This window comes from Grammomys surdaster, unplaced genomic scaffold (genome assembly GCF_004785775.1).
Source record: "Grammomys surdaster isolate TR1022 unplaced genomic scaffold, NIH_TR_1.0 186, whole genome shotgun sequence".
NCBI classification, from domain to species: domain Eukaryota; kingdom Metazoa; phylum Chordata; class Mammalia; order Rodentia; family Muridae; genus Grammomys; species Grammomys surdaster.
The window spans coordinates 2,289,860-2,310,731 of NW_021604631.1; the positions used below are offsets into that span (position 1 = coordinate 2,289,860).

The 20,872-nt window shown below is 45.6% G+C and overlaps 1 protein-coding gene across 1 annotated transcript; it reads left to right on the forward strand.

The window, feature by feature from the left end:
* The first annotated feature begins 2,766 nt into the window (after positions 1-2,766).
* On the forward strand, positions 2,767-18,872 carry Stra8 (stimulated by retinoic acid 8). The gene is made up of 8 exons (XM_028768464.1): positions 2,767-2,958; positions 7,363-7,438; positions 7,863-7,947; positions 9,904-10,176; positions 10,973-11,258; positions 13,571-13,644; positions 16,134-16,245; positions 18,625-18,872. The coding sequence occupies exons 1-8, from the start codon at positions 2,767-2,769 to the stop codon at positions 18,697-18,699; spliced, it is 1,173 nt and encodes a 390-aa protein (XP_028624297.1). The 3' UTR covers positions 18,700-18,872.
* The last annotated feature ends 2,000 nt before the right edge of the window (positions 18,873-20,872 follow it).

Here is a 20,872-nt window from a genome sequence, read left to right on the forward strand (position 1 = left end):
TATATATATATATATATATATATATATATATATATATATATATATATTTGTAGACATGAGTGGGGCAGTAAGTGCAAGTGTGTGTCTATTAGTGACCCTAGAACCAAGAGGTTTGGATGCCCCTGGAGCTGGAGTTAGAGGAGGTTATAGGCTGCCTAACAAGAATGCTGGGACTTGAACTTAGGTCCTTTGCAAGAGCAGCAAGCACTCTTAACCTGTGAGCCAACTCTCCAGCCCCTAAAACAGTTTGATTTTTTTTTTAACTTCACTTCTTAGTTGGTAGGCACAGACACACTCTTGTAATGCCAGCATTCAGGAGGGTTTGGTGAGAAGATCTTGAGTTCATGGCTGTCTTAGGCTAGGTAGTAAGAACCTATCATACACATACACAATCACTTATGGATCTTAAGTTTACACTATACTAGGTTCCCCTTATACTGTATGCTGGGTCACCCATTCCTAGCACAGCACTAACTTGAGTCCTGCCTTCCCTTTTCCCATCCCAAGGAGGTTTCTGTGGTATTTTTCCGGGGTGGGGCCTCTCCACACAATCACAGTTGCTATTGACATGGGTCCAAGTGCATCACTGTTCAGTCCGGGGAGTAGGGGTCCAAGTACATTACTGTCAGTCTGGGAGGCAGAGAGAGCAAGATCTACTCATAATGCAAGCTTTACAATCTGAGCTCTGCCCTGGGATCCTGAAAAGGTGAGCCCTGGGATCCTGAAAAGGTGAAAGGAGAGAATTCGTTCTGTATGGTTGTCCCCTGACATTCACACGTGTGGATCCCAACACAAATTAATAATGCTGAAAAAACATTCAGTCTGGCCTCATGTGCTGGTATATACCTTTAGTTCCAGCACTTCAATAGCAGGGACGGATGACTTCTGTGAGTTCAAGACCAGCTAGATCTATATAGGGAGTTCCAAACCAGGCCTCTAAAGGTTTGGTCAGAAAAATATAGACCTAGACCCCTGTCAGGGCCAACAGAAAATCCAGGTCAGTAATAATAATAATTAGGAGAGACTATCTTTGGAGAGTTGCAGAAGATCGTTGCTGGTGATGACTAGGGGGCAGCATGGCGGAGGCCACTGAAAATCACTCAGCTGTCCTTTGCCATCTGCCAGGCTCCTTCTTCCTCCTCCTCAGGCAGAGTGAGAGGTCCCTCTCCTAGCTTCCCGGGAGAAGTTAAGGCTGACAGAAGGAGATCAAGGTTACAATGCCAGGTAGCCGGTGGGGATGCTCTGGTATCTGTCTCACTCCTTAAGCTGGGCAGTGAAGACTGAGAACCACAGCAAGCGCAAGTAATGAGAAAGTCTCCCCCCTGTGGTGGAGGCAAGAACTGCACATTTCTCCTAGGCTCCCACAGTCATACAGAAGTTTTCTTGGGCACCGGCATTGGGAAAGCTTCAGATTCCCTACAAGTCAAGAGGGTTTGGGTACAGTCTTTCATGACTCACCAGACAATTGGAAATCCTGGGAAGATTCAACTACCAGTAACTTTCCATTCATCTGTGCAGGGTCTCCTATTAGCTGTTGTTTTAGAGTAGACTCTTTTCTGACACTAAGGCAATGTCACAGACCGGGTGACCAATTGCCTCTTAAAGGTCATACCTCTGGTTACAATTGCAACTGAATTTGCCTGAGTTTATCAATCCAATCTGTCCCTCCAAGTAACTGATATACGCTAAAGTTCATCAGTGTCATGAATCCCCCTGTACTGAAGCGCTGAACTCAGGGGAGAGTGGACCCTGCAGAACCTAGCATCCAATACTGAGTACAGCTGCACAGATGAGAAGAAGATGCAGCACTTCTGCTCCAAGAGCCGTGGGGAGGAGCTCTATGTGTAAGGGGTAGTTCTCAAGTAAGAAGCCTTTAAGCCTTGCCCCTGTTAAAGCTTCTATACCAGGGATTGGGATGGGGTGGGAAGATAGCTCATTGGTAGGATGCTTACCTAGATTCCCGAAGCCCTGGATTCTATCCTCAGTACTGATAACACTGGGCTATGGTACACACCTGGAATCTCAGTACTTGGGAGGTAGAGGCAAGGGGATCAGCCTGGATTGTGTGGAGCCTCTTGAAAAAAAAAAAGAAGAAAAAGAAAGGGAAAAAAAACCTTATATAGTCTCAGATTCATCTCACGAAAAGGAAGGACTCCTACTTTGTAAAGTCATCTATGGCAAATGTCAATATAATGGTCATCTTTACAAAGTAGCAGAAGCAAGACAAGGCAAAGCAATGCCTGCTCCCCAATGAAGTTCCGTGTATCTGCTTGCTTTCATAGGCAGTAGCATATCTGTGGCTCTTCTTTCACTCTGAGGTATAATACATGCACGGGAAAGTCCACAGCTCCACAGTGGACATCTTGATACCATTTGTAACTGCTTCCTATACCTAAGAAGGGCCATTCATAAGGTTAGAAAGATCACACAGTGTGGAACCCAAGCCTGTTCAGCTTTAAACAGATTAGGAAGGACAAGCTCTCAAGGTCCTGGTTCAACCTTGGCTGTTGAATGTCTAGCGAGTCCCTGTAATGTGCTGGAATCTTGCTGGGGTAAGCCCCAGTGCCCCTCAACTGGAATACCACTGTAAATGCTTTGTAATTTTAGGAACCAAGCTTCATAGGAGATTTGGGGTCACCTGTGGTTTATCGTGGGTCTTGTTGGTTATATTCACCGCCTTGTGAGCTCCGTCCTTTCTGTCTGCATTAGAGATAATGTATCTCTATTATGCAAGGCTAAAGGGGGTATATTATATTGTAGATTATAATGGCCACCCCTGGAGAAGGCAACCAGCCCAATGATGATGGGGCACCCCAGCCAGTGGCACAGCTGCAGCAGCTTGAGCCTCGGGTGGCCCGCAGACGACTGTCCCAGGCCCGCCATCGAGCCACTCTGGTAGGGCTCTTCAACTACCTAAGGAAGACAGTTTACTCCCAATCTGATATCACAGCCTCAAAGGTACAGGGACATGGGGATGGTAAAACATTTCTCCACATGGTGGGACTGTAAAGTAAGGACTGGCCTAGAGCTACCAGCCCTGCTGCCCATAGGCAAACTGTCAAAGCCAAGTTTCTCTACCAGCAGCCAAGCAGCTTGACCTGAGAAGGGAAATTATGGGTTGGAGAGAGACCATGTGGTTACTTGGTAGGCAACAGTCATCCCCCAACAGATGCCCTGGGACCCTGTGGATCTATCTATACACATGCGTGTGCATGAGCACAAGCACACACACACACCAGAAACACATGTACAATACTAGAAGAGAATACACACTGGCACTCATGTGCAGGCTCAGTATACATGTATCTCGAGGCATTTATCTTTTCCTACTCTTTTTTATTTTTATCGATGCTGATGTTTGAGGCAGTTTCCATGTAGCCCAGGCTGGTCTAAAACTTTCCAGAGACTAGACCATCCTCAAAATCCCACCCTCCTGCCTTTGCCGCCCCAGTGCTAGAATGATGTTAATCCTACCGAACGAGAGGAAAGACCATTACCCCAAATTCTTTGGTCAAATTAAGCAAGCTTTATTTTCTATCAATTACGGCTATCTCCCCCAATGTGAAGTTTGGAAATACAGCATCAGGCACAGGAAAGGGAGGGTAGGGTTTATATAGTCAAGACCGGGGATGGGGGGTGTGGGGGGCATGTTCAAAGGTTGGGGAGTTTCCAGAAGAATTTTGATTACATAGGAACTTGGCAGAACAGCTTAAAATTCTTTGGCAGAACACTTTATCGGAGGATAATCAAGGTGTGAGTGCAACTCCATAGGGCGGGGAACATCAAATTTCAGAAACAGGTTAAAGCATAGTCAAGTTGAATTTTGCTGGAAACAGAAAGGAACTTGTTCTAACCTCATAACAAAATAGCTTCCTTCCTTAAGATGTAGTCAGGCTGGTCTATCAGATGACAGGTGTGTGCACCACCCAGCTCTTCTCGGTTATCTTCTTCAGCTGCTATTTAACAATTAATTAATTAATTAATTAATTAATGTCCAGAGACTGGAGAAAGGCCTGGTAGGTGGGGTGCTGGTAGAAGAAATCAAGTTTGTAATGGTGAGAGCATTACAAGTGGCCACAGTGGAGAGTCCCCGTATTTCCTCACATCTAGAAGGTAGAGAGAGGGGGAGGGGAGACACTTGCCCTCTGGTAGAAAGCAAGGCCCAAAAGTTCCCACTCCAAGCCTGACTCTTTCCTCATCTCCCTGTCTGAACTCTTTGTACCTGGGAACCCACTCCCAGCTGGTTGGCTTCCTTCTGGGGATAGCACCTTCAACAAAGCAACAATCATAACCTTTTAAAGCTTTCTGTTACTAGAATTCCCAGAGGATTTCCAGTTTGGGTTGGGGTAGGAAGACACCATAAAAGAGCTCCTGAGTAGGCCCAAGCCTCTGTGGAAATTTTAAAAGGTAGCTCCTGACCACTTGGTATAGGGCTCCAACTGGTACCTGTACTGTTTTCAGTGCAGGAATTCCCCCACAGATCCCCCACCTGCCCTTGGGAAAGGGTGAAGGGCTGGTGAGTAGTGAAGGAAAAGCAAGTTTAGGATTTTGGGGAGAAAGAGTGGGGTCTCTGCTGAGAAGCAGAGCTTTCCCAGGGCATAGCCATGTTCCACATGAATAAAGAGGTACTTGCTTCTGAGGGGGCCTAAAACCCTAAAGTCCCTGTCTTTAGGCATTTTAGTCCATCAATGACTAATGGAGATGTGTGTACATTCTAGAAGGACAGTCAAGCAGAAAACAGGCACCCATGGCCTTGCTGTGAGGCGTGCAGCTAAAAATTTGGAGGAAAACCATATGCACCCTCCTCCATGTACCCCCTCTTCCCCAAATTTTGGCTTCATGCTTTGGTAGGTAAGAACATGGCTCTTGACTAGTCTCAGTTAAATGAGAGGCAAGTTACTTCTGGCCTTCCTTCAGTTGCCACATCTGTGAAACAAGGGAATACTCAATGGCTTCCTCACAGGTCATGACTCAAAGGAAAAGTCCAACATGGCCGTCGGACATCATCCTGTTGTTTCCCAGTATACTCTGCTGTTCATTGCTTGCACCTCTGTCCACATCCTTCTCATGTTACAGACCAGAAAAAGCGAGGCTCTGAGAAGTTAAATCGTCTGTGCTGAGTGGTACAGCCACAAGTGCTGGGAACCCAGCTACCCGCTGTTTTCTCTCTTTTCTTGGTTATTGGAAGGACAGCCTGGGATTCTACATGGAAAAAAGTTGCTCTATGAGGCTGATCAGTGGCAGGGTTTTCTTAGTTCTCCGCAGCTGCCATAATAAGACGGCAAACATAGGTAGGGTACCTAAAACAACAGCAGTTAATTGACAAGGTCGGGGTCTGGTCCCACTGACAGCCTCAGAGGAGAACCTTTTATGCCTCTGCTAGCTTCTCGAACCCTCCACCCATCCCTGCCATCCCTTGGCTTACAGTGGCACCACTCCAGCCACCATCCATGTCTGCCTGCCTTCATGTTATCTTCTCCCTAGGTCTCCCTGTTCTGTGTCTGTCCACATTTCTCCTTCTCATAAGGACATCAATTATATTGAACTGGGGACCAGCCCAAGGGCTCTATTTTAATATGATTACCCTACCCCAAAATAAATAAGTAAACAAATAAACAAACAAATGAATAAATAAATAAAAGGCAGGAGGAAAAGCCCAGCAGGAAAAGGTGCTGGCTATCAAGACTGATGGCCTAAGTTCAATCCCCAGAACCCACATGGTGGAAGTGACCCCTGACAGTTGTCCTATGGCCTCTAAAGGGTCATTGTGGTATTCTCCCATCAAACAGTAAATGGTTAGAAAATAGACATGAAATTATATGAAAAATTATTCTAGGAAAAAATCAACATTAATGTCTATAGCTTCCCTGATGCAGTAGGGACATAAGGAGACATGGGGAAGGGTGTACCTTAGGTGGTAGGGTGCCTACCTAGCAGACACGAAGCCCTGGGATCCATCTCCAGCACTGTAAAACCTGGAATGGTGGTGCACATCTGTACAGTCAGCACTCTGGAAGAACCAGAGGCTCGAGGTCATTCCTGGATACCCAGTATGTTCGAGTTTACCCTGGGCTACATGAGAGAGAGACCTGGCCTCAAAGAAAGAGAGGAAAAGAGTGCAGGGGGAGAGCTGAGAGGTCCTGCTGAGTCAAGGCAGGGCACTGGCTCTGGACCACAATGCCAGCATCGCAGACTGATACACCTGCTAACACAAAACACCCTATCCTGAGAAACTCATAAGCCACAGAAATGCATTACTACTCACATCTCTAGAGGCTAAACTGTCTAAGTTCAAGGTGCCAGCAGATTTAGTGTCTGGTGGAGGCTAGCATGTCTGTTTCATATAGAGTTGCAATCTAGCCATGTCCTCATGTGGAAGAGTGCACAAGCTTCCTTGAGCCTCTTTATTTTTTTTTTTTTTTGGTTTTGAGCCTCTTTTTCTTAGGGTATTAGTCCCATAGATGCAGTGGCTGCTCTCATGACAATTGCCTCCCCAAAGACCCTACCTTTGAATTTCTTCGAGTGAGGGTTAGGTTCACTGTATGTAACACAAAGAGCATAAACATTTAGAGCAGAGTAACCAGAGCATCATCTTGCCGTCCTAAGAACAGCCAAGGTTCCTAGCCCTTGCATTCCAAATCAAGGACAGTGAGGAATATAGGATGAAGGGTGGGAAGGAAGGGGAAAAAATCTGAATTCAAATCCACAGAACATTTGCTATTTTTAGATATGTTTAGATCACATAAAATATTTTAATTATTTTCTTCTTTTTTGTTTTAAACAGGGTCTCACGTATCCCAGGTTGACCTTGAACTCAATATGCAACTGACACTGAATTCCTGAGATCCTTCTGCCTCTACCTACTGAGTTCTGGGATTATAGACAGATGCCAACATACCCAGCTACACAGAGTATATGAGTTCAGCAAATAAACATTTTGAGAAAAAGATACTGAGCTGCACATGGTCACAACTTGAGCAGAAGTCTAGTGGGTCTTTATGTGAGGCTGAGGTTGACATTCAGTCTGCTGAGTCCCCTTGTCACAGTGTCCCACCTGCAAGCAGCCTATGCAGACATCAGTGACCCTACATCAGCTGTGGTTGTTTTCTCAACACATCTTATTCCCGAACACTTTGGTATTTCAGTGACCATCCATCTATAGAATGCCAACATGTCTCCATACCTTCTGTACCCTGGGACAAACTTCCTATCCATTCCATAGACAAGACCAAAGATGGGACTTGCATGGGGGCGGGGGGAGGTGTATGACCTCAGAAAGACAAGGGGTTTCCTGGGCCCATAAAGAAAATCGGTTCAGCAGTGAAAGGCTGTGTTTTCAACAATGTCTGTCTGTGTCCTCAGTGGCAGGTACTGAATAAGACGAAGGTTCATATTCAGGAAATGGAACAAAGCTTGGATAATTTGCTGAAGCTCAAAGGCAAGAGACCCCCTTCCTAGAGACGGCTGTCTCAGGTTTCCCATTGAAGACAGAGATATGTGTTAAGAACCTACGGTGTGTCAGGCACTGTGCTTGGGCCATAACTGGTCCCCATCCCAGGGAATTTGTACCATGGCAGCATAGACAAGGGTCCCCAGGCTGTGTGGGTGTGATGGGCTCCCTAATGGGACAAGGCCAAAGGCCTCTGACCTCAGCTTTAGGGACCAGAGAGGAAGTAGACTAGTACTTAACCTGACTCTCCCCTCATGCCTTGGAGAAGTGGGAAATGACTTTGTGCTCTCTAAAGCTGGGAGGGTCTAGGTTTTCTGTGCCCCCCTCCCCCTGGGGTCCCTGACAGGCAAGAGAGACCCAAAGGTCTGATTTTTTTTTCTCATTATAACTCTTGCCCTCATATTCCTGATAGGATTCTTCAACCTGCAAGATGGGAATCCCAACAGCTTACAGGAGGTCAAGGAAGAATATGCCAGAATGTACTCTGACAATGACAGGTGAGACCTGGCAGGTACTGGAGCTGGGAGCCGTCAACGCTGCGTGACAGCAGCCTCCAGTGAGCAAGGCCATCAGGGTCACTCTCACCCACGTACAGCTGTCTCGTTCCTTACAGCTTTATCCTTCCTTCATCCTCACAACGTGGCTTGGATATTCTTCCTAAATGATTCATGCTTACTACAGAATTCAGAAAAGCATGAAACTGTGTATCATCTCACTCCTCTGAAAATTCATGTTAACACTCATGGATATACGCCCATCTGATAATTTTTCACTTTTCACACTACTTAAGAGAAAGGAGATCATGGAGTTTACCCACATATCTTGGCATGTGTATGTGTTATATATGTGTGTATTTATGTGTGTGTGTGTGTGTGTGTGTGTGTGTGTGTGTAACAGATGTGGAAGACTCTGCTGACATCATAGTCAAACTTGAACAGAGAGACTGGTTTGGGAAATGTCCTTCTCCTATGTTTGCTCCACTTTCCTCACCACTGTGATCCAGACACCTGAGATGACCACACGAAGAGGAAGCACTGGTTTTGCTCACAGTTGCAGAGAGTTGGGTTCATGTTTCTTAGCCCCATGAGCTTGAGCAGGGATATCATGGCATCAGAGATGTGGAAGGGGGGGGTCATTCAGCTCACAGAAGACAGGGAGCAAAGAGAGGGATAAGAAGGGGTCAGGGACAAGATACCCCCAAAGCCCCACTCCAGTGACCTACTTCTTCTAGCTAGGACTTATAATCTTATGGTCCAAGGTCTCCCGAAACAGTATCAGCAACAGACACAAAGCCCTCACACGAGAGACTTTTAGGGAAAGGGGAAGGGGAAGCTCACATGTAAACCGTAAGTGAAGTCAAGTCACTGCCTGTGCTTTGCATGCACGGTGTGTAGGTATGTTCTCTGCTCTGCATTGCTGTCAAAAGATGGCATAATGCCCCTTTCTCATGCACGGAATCTGCAGACCCCAGACTACATCTTGTACTTGAGGGAGAACCATCAGGCCCCTGTTGTCTCCATTGTCCCATGGCATGGCCATCTCCAAAGGCATGATATAGGTCCAGGTGGGCCTCTGATGAGACCCAGAGTGCAAGTCATGTCTCCCCCACCCCAGAGAGGGCTACAGTCGCTTTGCTGTTATAGCCTACCAAACTCTATGGCATTATGGTCTTGTCTAGAGTTTTTTTTGGTGTGGACACTTAGAACTTTCATTTTCTTCTCTGTACATTTTTTCCTCTGGTTTCCAGAATTTTATTTTATTTCTTAAGTTAAATGCTTTAAATTATCTATTTTTATTTTACATGGATGGGTGTTTTGCCTGCATGTGCCTGTAGTGTACTTGGAGGCTGGATGCTGGATCTCCAGGACTGGAGTTATAAGTGGGTATGAACAGCTGTGTAGGTACTGAGAATTGAACTTAGGTCCTCTTGGAAGAGCAGCCAGTGCTCTTATACACAAAGCCGTCTCTTCAGCCCTGTTTTCCAAACTTCTAAACAACAAATATGTATTATAGCCTGTGTGAAATAATTATTCAATATATTACATATATACATTAATATTTAATATTAATTAAATCTAAAATATATTAAATATTAATGACATTATAGTCTAGTGGAAATTTTTGTTAAAAATCAAGTTATGCCATGTGAAGACATTAAAAAAATGTGTCAAGGAGAAGCTGCCTCCAGTCTCCCTCCACACAGACTTTATCACTTTCTTGTTCACAGAGGAATCAAAGGAGATAAACACATGCCTTTTCTTTTATAGCCTGTGGATATGGCAAACTGACTGGCTTTCAAACCATGTACCAGCCATCTTATATTCATAAAGGCTACTTGGTTATTATCTATATATTTAAATTATTTAGCTAGTGAAATTGTATTATGGATTTTGGTGTGTGCACTCACTGGTGAGATTCGCCAAGCACTCTCTTGATTCTGAATTCTCTCCCAGTTTATTCCTAAACAGTTTTCCTCAGGACAGCCCCCCTGAATGGTTCCCCACTGAGGTTGTTGGGCTGGATGCTGAAGAAGAAGAAGAGGAAGAAGGAGAAGGAGAAGGAGAAGGAGAAGAAGTAGTAGAAGAAGAAGTAGAAGAAGAAGAAAATGGTGAAGAGAGAGATGAAGAAGAGTACCAGGAAGAGGAGGAAGAAGAGGAAGAGGAGAAAAAAGTGGATCTCTCCCACTCCTCTCCCACTCTTTTGCCAGACCTCATGGAATTTGAACGGTATCAATGACCCGGTGGGATGATTTATGCATGCAGTGGGATTCTATGGGCAAGGGGACAGACACTCCAGCTGTCCTGAATGGCAGCCTCCAAGCATGCATGATTCAAACCAGGTTCCAAATCACCAAACTACAGGATTTCCATGTGGGAACCCCAACGGACCCAGCTAAGGGGCCGGGCAAACAACCTTAAAGTTATATTTGTATAGCAAATACAGTTATTATTTAGAATGAGTGATTGGTTGGGGGTCTCTGGGGAAAAAGTGCTGCTGACAGCAATATTTAGTACTCACCCCTCCTACCACACACCCCCACACCTCACAAATCTACTTTTGGAGGTTGAGAGCCAGGCCGCATCTGCTCTTATATAAAGATGGTACCTGGTTTGCTCAAACTTCTAATGCCTCCTCCACAGACTTAAGACCCTCCAGCAGCCATGTTGGCTTCCAGAGGCATGGACTAGGGACAAGGAGGTTCACTCCTTGCTGAGTCTTTCAAGCCCGAAATTAGAGCAGGCCTGCTACTTTATAGTCTCAGAATATACCCATAGTGGGGAGAGCTAAAGCAGCCATGCCTTGTACAAGGCGGGGAGCTTTGGGAGCAAAAGAAATGAGAGAGGCATGAATCCATGTCCCCCGTGGCCCTCAAGATAACTGCTGCATTTGTGAGGCCAGAGGAAGGTAGAGACAAAACTATGACTATGTTGTTGATAAGCCAATGGTGGTCACGACTGTGAGCTATGGCCCAGTCATAGAGATCTGGCTACATGCCTGAGGGACAAACCATGTCTGTTGCAGGTACCTCAACTTTTACAAGCAGACGATGGACCTCCTAACCATGAACAGCATCATCTCCGAACAGGAAGTGACACTCCCTATTGTCTCTGCGGCCATCTCCCACCTGTGGCAGACTCTCTCTGAGGAGAAAAAGGTCAAGCTCCTACAGGTGTGGGAACAGCAGCACAGCACCTTCTCAGACCTCACCGAGGCCTGTCTAGAGCTGGCCGGTGCGGAGGGGAGCTTGAAGGACAGCGGCATGGACAGCCAAGGAGCCAGCTGCTCACTGGAGTCCACCCCAGAAGAGGTGAGCGGACCCCATGGGACGGTCCTTTGCCTTGACTTTCTCAATGCCCTTCAGCAGGTGACTCCTGGCTTTGTGTATATGAGGAGAACGAGTGGTCTGTTGTTGCGTGGACTAATTAATTATATGAGGTTAGCTTAGGGAGGGCCTCTCTATCTCAAATCTGTGGGAAGAGATGCAAAGCTGAAGACATGGGAACACAGGCCCTTCTATGACCCCTTTCCACATGGTCCTCAAAGTAACAAGAGGAATATCAGAGAAGAAAACCATCTGGCTGGCCCAAATTTCAAAGCTTGTGTTCCAGGGGGTGGCAAATTGAGGAAGACTCTAGAGAAGATGTTTGCCCTCTGGGAAAGAACTACATATACCGGGTATGGGGTAGAGCCCCTGGTAAACTCATCAGGGCCAGAGAACCGCTCTTGTCTCCTCAGGGTGGCTGCCAGTATAAGTGTGTGTCAGAGAAAAGGAAGCAAGTCCAGTTACACTTAAAAAAAAAAATAACCTAATTTATTTTTATTTTCTGTACATTGGTATTTTGCCTGCATGTATGTCTGAGTGATGGTATCAGATTCCCTGAAACTGGAGTTACAGGCAGTTGTGGGCTGCACGTGGGTGCTGGGAATTGAACCTGAGTCCTCTGGAAGAACAGCAAGTACTCGTAACCACTGAGCCATCTCTCCAGCCTTTCTTGCACTAAATAAATATTAAGTCTTCTAATCTGAAATTCAAATGTACCTAGGTGCCCCTGTATTTTTGCTAAGCCTCCCAAACTGAAGTGTAAATCAAGTTTGTTTGAATACTTAGTATTCTGTTTGAACACAAATTCAGGAGAAAGCAGGATCAAAACTATCTAAACAAGTGTATTCTCATATTATTAATCATTGTAATTCTTATAACACGATGAAGGAAATGACTGCAAAGAAGTCAGTCACTGTGTCAGCAATGAGTATCTCTGGCAGGAGAGTTACTCGATGATTCTTAACTCATCTATTCCTGGTTCAGAATTCCCATGATATTCATGAACTTCTTTTATGAAGCAGACAATCACTAATACTGTCAACATATTTGAGTTTAACTCACTCACATGCATACATACATACATACATACATACATGCATGCATATATGCATGCATACATACATGCAGGCATGCATGCATACATACATACATACATACATACATACATACATACATACATACCTTCTTGTAGCAACTGCACTGTTGGCATCTTTCCCCTTTTGTGCCACTATAGAATCCTGAATCTGAGACATCAACAACATACAAACTTGTTAGCTCACTGTTCAGGGGGCTGAGAAAGCCACACTTCTGAGCTGACATCTGGCTAGGTCTTTCTTGCTATGTCTTCACATTAAAAAGGAGGGGAGAAGGAAGGAGGGAAAATTTTTAATACCCTTTAAAAAGATTTTTTTTGTTGTTGTTTTTTGTTTTCCGAGACAGGGTTTCTCTGTATAGCCCCAGCTATCCTGGAACTCACTCTGTAGACCAGGCTGGCCTCGAACTCAGAAATCCGCCTGCCTCTACCTCCCAAGTGCTGGGATTAAAGGCATGCGCCACCACTGCCCGGCCTTTAAAAAGATTTTACTATTTTATTCTTAACTATAAAAGTGTGTGTGTGTGTGTGTGTGTGTGTGTGTGTGTGCATGTGCGAGCACATAGGTGCGTACAGAGCATAAAGAACACCAGATCCCCTAGAACTGCATTAGAGGCAGTTGTGAACTGCCCAATGTAGGTTCAAGGAACTGAACTTGGGTCTTTTCCAAGAGCCCTATGTGCTCCTAGCTTCTGTGCCATCTCTCCAATACTGAAGCTCAAGTCAAAGATACTAGAAAGTTGGAATTTTGGAATGGACAGACATTTGAGTGTGGCTGTTGTGACTTGTTTTATAAAAGAGAATTTGAAAGAAGTTCTTTGCTGACCTTGCCAGTGAGTGAACAGGCATCGGAAGCCAGCCCCCCTCACCCTCACCCTGACTCAGCCCCTGGGGATGAGATGGGATTATGGGTTGTAGACCTGGATATATCTCCAAAGTTTGGATTGGAAAGGTTTGGATTGCCCTTTCCTGGATGTAGATTGATGGTCGGTGGTAGCAGTCCCCAGCTCCTTCTCTTCCTTGCAGTAACTCCCTGGGAAGATCACTGAGCAGAGACCCTGAGTTAGAAGCTAGATTTGATATGTGTGCCCTTTGGATGTACAGGATGCCAAGAGAGAGCCTGCCTGCTGCTCTTGGCCCAGTAGCCCTGATATGCAGCAGACTGCAGTGTTAGCTCTGACACAGGTAATGTCCTCTCTTTCAGATCCTTTTTGAAGATGCTTTTGATGTGGCAAGTTTCCTGGACAAGAGTGAGGCCCAGCGTATGTCTAACATCAGGTAAGGAAGGTGGTAGAGGAAAGTGTGTACGTATGATTCATGGGTGTGAGATTACATCTGGGTGTGGTGTACATATGTGAAGTTGTATGTGTGTGTATAGGTGTGAGACTGTTAGGGTGGATGTGACTGTGTGTGTGAGTGGGTGTGCATGAGTTCCTCGTTCCTGAGGTGTTTGCAGCTACTCTTCTGCATCCCACAGATAGACATATAACCTCAAAGAAGGAAATTCATCCTCCCTGGCCCAGGGCTGGCACATACCCAGTACATGCTCAGGGTTCTAAGAACATGTCTCTTACTTGCTAGTTTCCCCAGTGTGCCTTGGTCCTGCTCATGCCTGCTCTGGGCAGTCACAGACATACTACTGATCCATCCTGTACAACACATCTTAGAAACAACAGATACTCACTGCTCAAGGTTCTGGAGATTGGACAATCAAGTCAAGGCAGAGACAAAGCCTGAGAAAGACCAGTTCCCTGTAGATATCACCTTCTCTGTAACCACATACCTGTAGGGCATTTTTGATAACAGTCCTGATACCCTTTGTCTCAGTTAGGGTTGTACTGCTGTGAACAGACACCATGACCAAGTTAACTCTTAAAAGGACAACATTTAATTGGGACTGGCTTACAGGTTCAGAGGTTCAGTTCATTATCATCAAGGTGGGAGCATGGCAGCATCCAGGCAGGCACGGTGCAGGAGGAGCAGAGAGTTGTACATCTTTATCTGAACGCTGCTAGCAGAATACTGACTTCCATGTAGGATGAGGGTCTTAGGGCCCACACCACAGTGACACACCTACTCCAACAGGACCACACCTCCTAATAGTGCCACTCCCTGGGCCAAACATATAGGAACCATTACACCGTTCTATCATTCTGAGGGTTAGCTATATCTTCCATCATTTAAACTCATACAAATATAAGTTTTGCCGGGGAAACACTTAGCTCTGGCCCATAAGGCATCCAGTCTGGTGGACACACAGAACTAACATAGGAATAAGCTTCGAGCTGAAGGGATCTCTAAGCTGTACAAAGTGAGGCACTGACAGGAGCAGAAGAGGAAAGGATGGACGGCTGCACCACAGTGAGGAGATGTGGAATGGGATCTGAAAGACTTTTTAGAAAGATTCATTTACATTATATATATATATATATATTCTATCTGCATGTACACTTGTATGCCAGAAGAGGGCATTAGATCACATTAGCGATGGTTAAGAGCCACTATGTGGTTGTGGGGAATTGAACTCAGGACCTCTGGAAGATTAGACAGTGTTTTTAAGCTCTGAGTCACCTCTCCAACCCTGGGACCTGAAAAGATTTAAAGCAAGAAGCTTCAAGGGGGACTTTCCCAGAGTGAGACAATCTAGAACTGACGTTCTGCAGCTGCTATTTGAGAAGCTATGGTCTTGGCTGACAATATGCTTGACATGTAAAGTTTTTCTTTTTTTTTTTTTGCCACGGGACTGAAGGACATCCAGGTCCTTATGATCAGAGTGAAAAGTCCTCCCAGTGGCAGCCTGGACTACAAGGAGTCCTGGAAGCCATGACCTGGTGGCTTCAAGCAGAACTTCAAGCTGCCTGAACCTTGGTTCCTCCACCCCACCTCCCAGACGCAGGTCTCACCAGGCTTGGGGATTGCCAGGAAGCAATGCATCGTGAGCGCTTCCCACCTTTGTGTGGAGACCATATTGCAGCAATGGCTAGAACCCCACATTCCTACTTCAACGCTGGGTTTAGCTTGTAAGAACAACGTTGTCGAGAAGTTGTCAGAGTACATTTGTGAAACAGTGTTAGGAACTCCACGTTCTGCTGCAAAGACAAAAAAGAAACCCATTAAAATGTCTTTTCCTAACTTCTGTAGAAAAGGATGCCTAGGCTGTTAACAGGAAGTCCTCCCATTCCAGTCCAGGGGCGTGGTCAGGGGTCACCGGGGCGTGGCCAAGGCTCTGGGGGTGTGGCCATGAAGACGTGAGGGCGGGTCTGCCTTACGATACTCAGCCTCTGTACTGCAAGGCACTAGCTGCACAGAGATGCTCCTAAAGCTAGAGAGGAAGAAGCCCACCCACAAGGTAGAACTACTATTGGCTCTAAGCTGAGTACCATGGGAAGTGCACTGAGTGGGGACTCCTCCCTGGCTGAACCCACACTGAGTGTGGACTCCCTGAGCTGCCTCAGATGGCCCCAAACCACAGGCCCTGCTGCAGAAGACTGAGAGTAAGGGGAGCTGCCATCTCTTTACTCAGGAGGTCACAGCTTAGAATACTACCTCAGGACGGAAGAGACAGGCTTGCCGTAGTCACTTTGCAGGCCTTCCAGATAGGGCCTTTCAGTGAGGTGGTACACACTTCCCAGGAACAGCCCTGGGCTACTTGACCATTCCCCTGGGTGCTGAAAGTTTGCACAGTGAGCCGGTGTTTAGGGGATGGGTGGTAGCAAGCCCAGGTGAAAGGTTAGATTCTAAATCGTTTCTATTTCTTCTACTGTCAGTGCTGTGTTTGCCAGCTGCAACTCAGATAATCCAGAGGAGAAATTTCAGCTCTACATACAGATCATTGAGTTTTTCAAAGGCCTTGGCTGTGTTAACACTCCATTAAACGAGGTAAGGGAACAGGAAAATCTCTACCAACACCTTTAGTGGGGAGGGCACTCTGGCCCACCCTGACTCCATCCGTCTCAGAGGGTTTCAGGCTCGTTAGTTCACTTCGTGGTCGTTCAGCTTCAGTCTGGTGCCTTCTGTACAATGGAGGATACCAGAGAAACTGAAGAAAGAGGCAGGGGAATTTCCTCCAGGACAGATCTTCACAGGAGCCCTTTGTAGCAAGGCCAGATCCCAAGGGCTAGCTCCTAGCGGACACTCATAAACATTGTGTGAGCTATTTGATTTGGTCATCTGTGAATCTTCAGTGCTATTTCTTGTCAGCTTTTGAAGGCTAACTTCTCTCTAAAAGCTCACACTGTAGCTGGTGGTGACGTGAGTCACAGGATCCCAGTTAGGAGGCCATTCCTGAACTCTCATAGGGGTGAGGGATACTGAGACCACACCATCAGGGGACAGGCCCTTTCAGATGCACCGCCATGGTTTCTCCTCAGTTAACCTAGCAAGATACAGCTGTTTGTTTAAAATAGCAATATAACAGCGACAAACATTTTCAGCAAGGGCACCATGTATGTGGGCAGAGGTGTCTTTGACCTCTTTCTCACTGGTTCCTCATTTCTCCCTGCTGACACCACTTTCAGTTCCTCTCGGGGACAGTGTCTGTCTCTGCACAGTCTACTTTCCAGCAGTCCCTGGGTGCCCAACCTATAGCACCTGCCACATTCCTTCTGTTGGATACGAATAAATTAGTACATCTTGCCAGGGCTTTAAGAACAGATTCAACCTACATGGCAGAAACAAAGGGCCGAGGGTAAGAAACCACAGTAGGCAGAGTTCTTGAACTTTAACCCCTCCAATGGTCCCCAATGGAGGAGTTAGAAAAAGGAGCTGAAGGGGTTTGCAACCCCATAGGAAGAACAATAATATCAACCAACCAGACCCCTCAGAGATCCCAGGGACTAAATCAACAATCAAGGAGTACATATGGAGGGACCCAGGGCTCCAGCCGCATATGTAGCAGAGAATGGCCTTGTCGGGCATCAGTGGGAGGAGAGGCCCTTGGTCCTGTGAAGGCTTGATGCCCCAGTATAGGGAAATTCAAGGGTGGGGAGATGGGGGTGGGTGGGTGGGTGGGTGGAGGAACACCTTCATAGAAGTAGGGGAGAGAGGATGGGATAGGGAGTTTCAGGGGGGGGAACCGGGAAAAGGAATGACATTTGAAATGTAAATGAAGAAAATACAATTTTTTTTAAAAAAAGGGAAAAACACACATACAAAAAGAAACAAAAACAGTAGCAATCCATGCAGTAGTTCTGGAGGCCAGAAGTCTGAAATGAAGAGCTAGGCGGGCTGGGCTGCTTCTTTCTGTGCCTTGCTCTAACTTCTGATGGTTTTGATGATGCCCACCTTCTCCAGAGCAGGGGTTGGGGTGTGGAAGGTTGGAAACCTCACATCTGGGTATCACCCTTGGGACATCCTGCTCTCATTAGATGGTTGATTGGTATAAGGATCCATAAAGATCAACCCAGATCTGCCAGGCTACCAAATAGAGGGGTTATCTTCTGCTTGGTAGAGAGGAAGAAGAGAAATCAAAAACTCTGGAATTACACTTAGGGAAGAGACAATAGAGAATCCTGAGAAGTTGCCTGGCATCTTTGAAAAGAATGAGAAGCCTTTACTAAACACGTTGCTTCTTTTTCTTTTTTTTTTAAGTGTTTTTTTTTCATAATAGGTAATGCATCTACATGGTATGAAATTTAAAACTTCCCAAAGGATATTAAATAAAATCTCAGTCTTTCTCTTGTCATTGTGCTTACTGACTATCCCTCAGTCTTTCCCAGAGACAATTACCAGAACCAGTTTCTTGCCCATCTATTCAAAGGCAGTCTATGGATATTTATGTGTTCTTTACACACAAATGGCTGCCTCCTATGAGCAGTGCCTTGCCCGTAACTCTTCTAATATCTGTACCACAAATATAGGACCACCACATTCCTTTTTTTAAAGCCAGGCATGTGATTGGTGGGTGCATCATGGTATGGGTCACAGTATTCCGTAGATGGGTTTTTAGATAAAGCTTTAAGATTTTCCCTCTCTTATGGGTGCATGGGAATTCCAAGCATGGGGCAGAAGCCAATTTTTTGCTGCCCTTCCTGGAAGTCATAGAATGTTGTATCGAACTAAATGGAAATAACCAGTCTCGAAAGACCAAAAAAAGAAAAAGAAAAAGAAGAAAGAAAAAGAAATAACCATGACCCCTGCCTGGCCTGAAGATGCAGGCAAAGCTAGAGTGTTAAGCCCACCTGGGATGCTGGGACCTTCTTAACTGCCTGGAAACCTGCGCTGGTCCTAATTTTCCATCTCTTGTTTACTGATCTACAGGAACCAGATCCTCCAGTCGATGATGATATGATGCTGTTGAAGTGCCTGGAGACCTTTGATGATGAAGATCTGTAATGCAGAGGGGCCGAGAAGGAAAAAAATAAATGGGGGAAGGGCAGATTCAAGTTTGAATACCAGTAGCTAAGGTTATACCACCTTGTCTTTCAAGACTCACAGAGAAAGGCTGTTTCCAGAAGCCTTTTTGATGTTCTCAATTTCTGTTACTATAAAGTTTTAAGAGCAATGATTTCTGGTGTCCTTGCAATGATTTTCTGGGCTTGTTGAATATAAAAGACTAGTCTGCTGCAGGACACACATCGACTATGTCCCAGCTCAGGGGACCACCTGTAGCCAAGGCCTAGGCTGTGAGCTTTTCAAGAAGACAATAGACAGGATCTGCCCTGTGGGTGATATAATATCGAGTCCTTTCAGCATGTCCTATATTTGGTCATACATCATTCTAGATGTTTCTATGAGTGTGTCTTTGTATGCTGTTAGAGCCATGGTGAGGGTGGGGCAGTACAATGATATTTCTATTGCCATTTAAATCAGTAAACTTTGAGTTAGCAGGTTATGCTTCATAAGGCATTCAGTTAAAGGCCTTGATAACAAAAGGCTGGGTTCCTCAAAGGAAGGAAGATCTCCACGGCAGCCCTTCCTCACTAGGCAGCCCCAACAGGGAATGTTGAATTTGTACCTCCATGATGGCGTGAACCAACTGGTTAAAGTAAATCTCTCTCCCCCTGTCCATATACAGATATCTACAGCCAATCAGTTCTGACTCTCTGGCGGGCCTGTCCATATACAGATATCTACAGCCAATCAGTTCTGACTCTCTGGTGGGCCTGTCCGTATACAGATATCTACAGCCAACAGTTCTGACTCTCTGGTGGGCCTGTCTGTATGCAGATATCTACAGCCAACAGTTCTGACACTCTGGTGGGCCTGTCCGTATGCAGATATCTACAGCCAGTCAGTTCTGACTCTCTGGTGGGCTTGACTAAAAGACTGGAGTTAATTTGAAGTCAAAGCATTTGTACAGGAGCTGAGGTGCTTCTGGCGGTGTCCAACCACATTGCATCACGTGACATCGCTGTCTTTTTGCTTCTGTGCACACTAGGTGTACATTGCACACGTGCCATCACACCAGGCAACATCAACAAGCACTGACAAAAATTCCTCCATCCAGGGTTAGACTGTTAAGTGACGAATTGCATGGTTTATACTGTGCATACAACATTTTCTGCTTACAGAAATTTAATTGTTTAATGATGGAAAACAAGTACTTTTAATATTTTCCTGTTGCCATTCCTCAACCTATAAAGTATAAATTAGTATGCCTTTAGATTATGTGGAATTAGAATATTTGAATTTAAAATTTGGTGTTTGCTAGGCGTGGTAGCACATTCCTTCAATCCCAGCACTTGGGAAGCAGAGGCAGGTGGATCTGTGATTTCAAGGCCAGCCTGGTCTACAGAGAGTTCTAGGACAGCCAAAGCCACAAACTAGAGAGCTCTATCTCAAATAGACAAAAATGAAAATTGCTACTTGAGTTGCTGACTTTGGGTTTCATAAAAAAAAATCCTCTCCCTCTCCCTCCCCCCCTCCCTTTTCCTCCCCCTCTCCCTGTCCCTCTCTCCCTTTGGCTGGTGGACATCTGCCCTATTCTCTATTCTGACCAGCCACTAGGTGATCAGCATTTGTTGACAAGGCAGAGAGTAATCGGTAAGAATTGCTTACACAAACTTGAGGCAGGAGATTCTTGGTACAAGCATTACAATGCTGTAACGTGAGGTCAGAGAAATGAGCATTTGAATAACACGGGAGTAAACTTTACACAGTGTAGAAAAACATTATTACTACAGCCCTTCACGGGCTTGAGCCCTTCCTGGGCTCCCTCTGAACAACTAAGCCTGGTTCCTAGGTTTGCAACATAATTATTAAAGCATGGAACAGGGGTCAGACCTTGTTACTTCAAGCCCACCATGTCACACACTTACAATAAATAGGCTTTTAAAACAATAATACAAGTAACAGAGATATATATGCTCGCATAAAGTATTAAAAGAAGATTTAGTGACACAAGATGGAGCCTTGCTGCAGGGACATCCTTGAGTAAGAATCAGCTCTGGACTCAGAGGAGGGAGCCAGCTTAGAAAAAGGCTGGGTTCTTTCAGGGGAGTCACCTGAGGGTACAAGTTCAGAAAGAGGGAGGTGAAGCGATGGGGATATTTGCACGAGCCCTCTT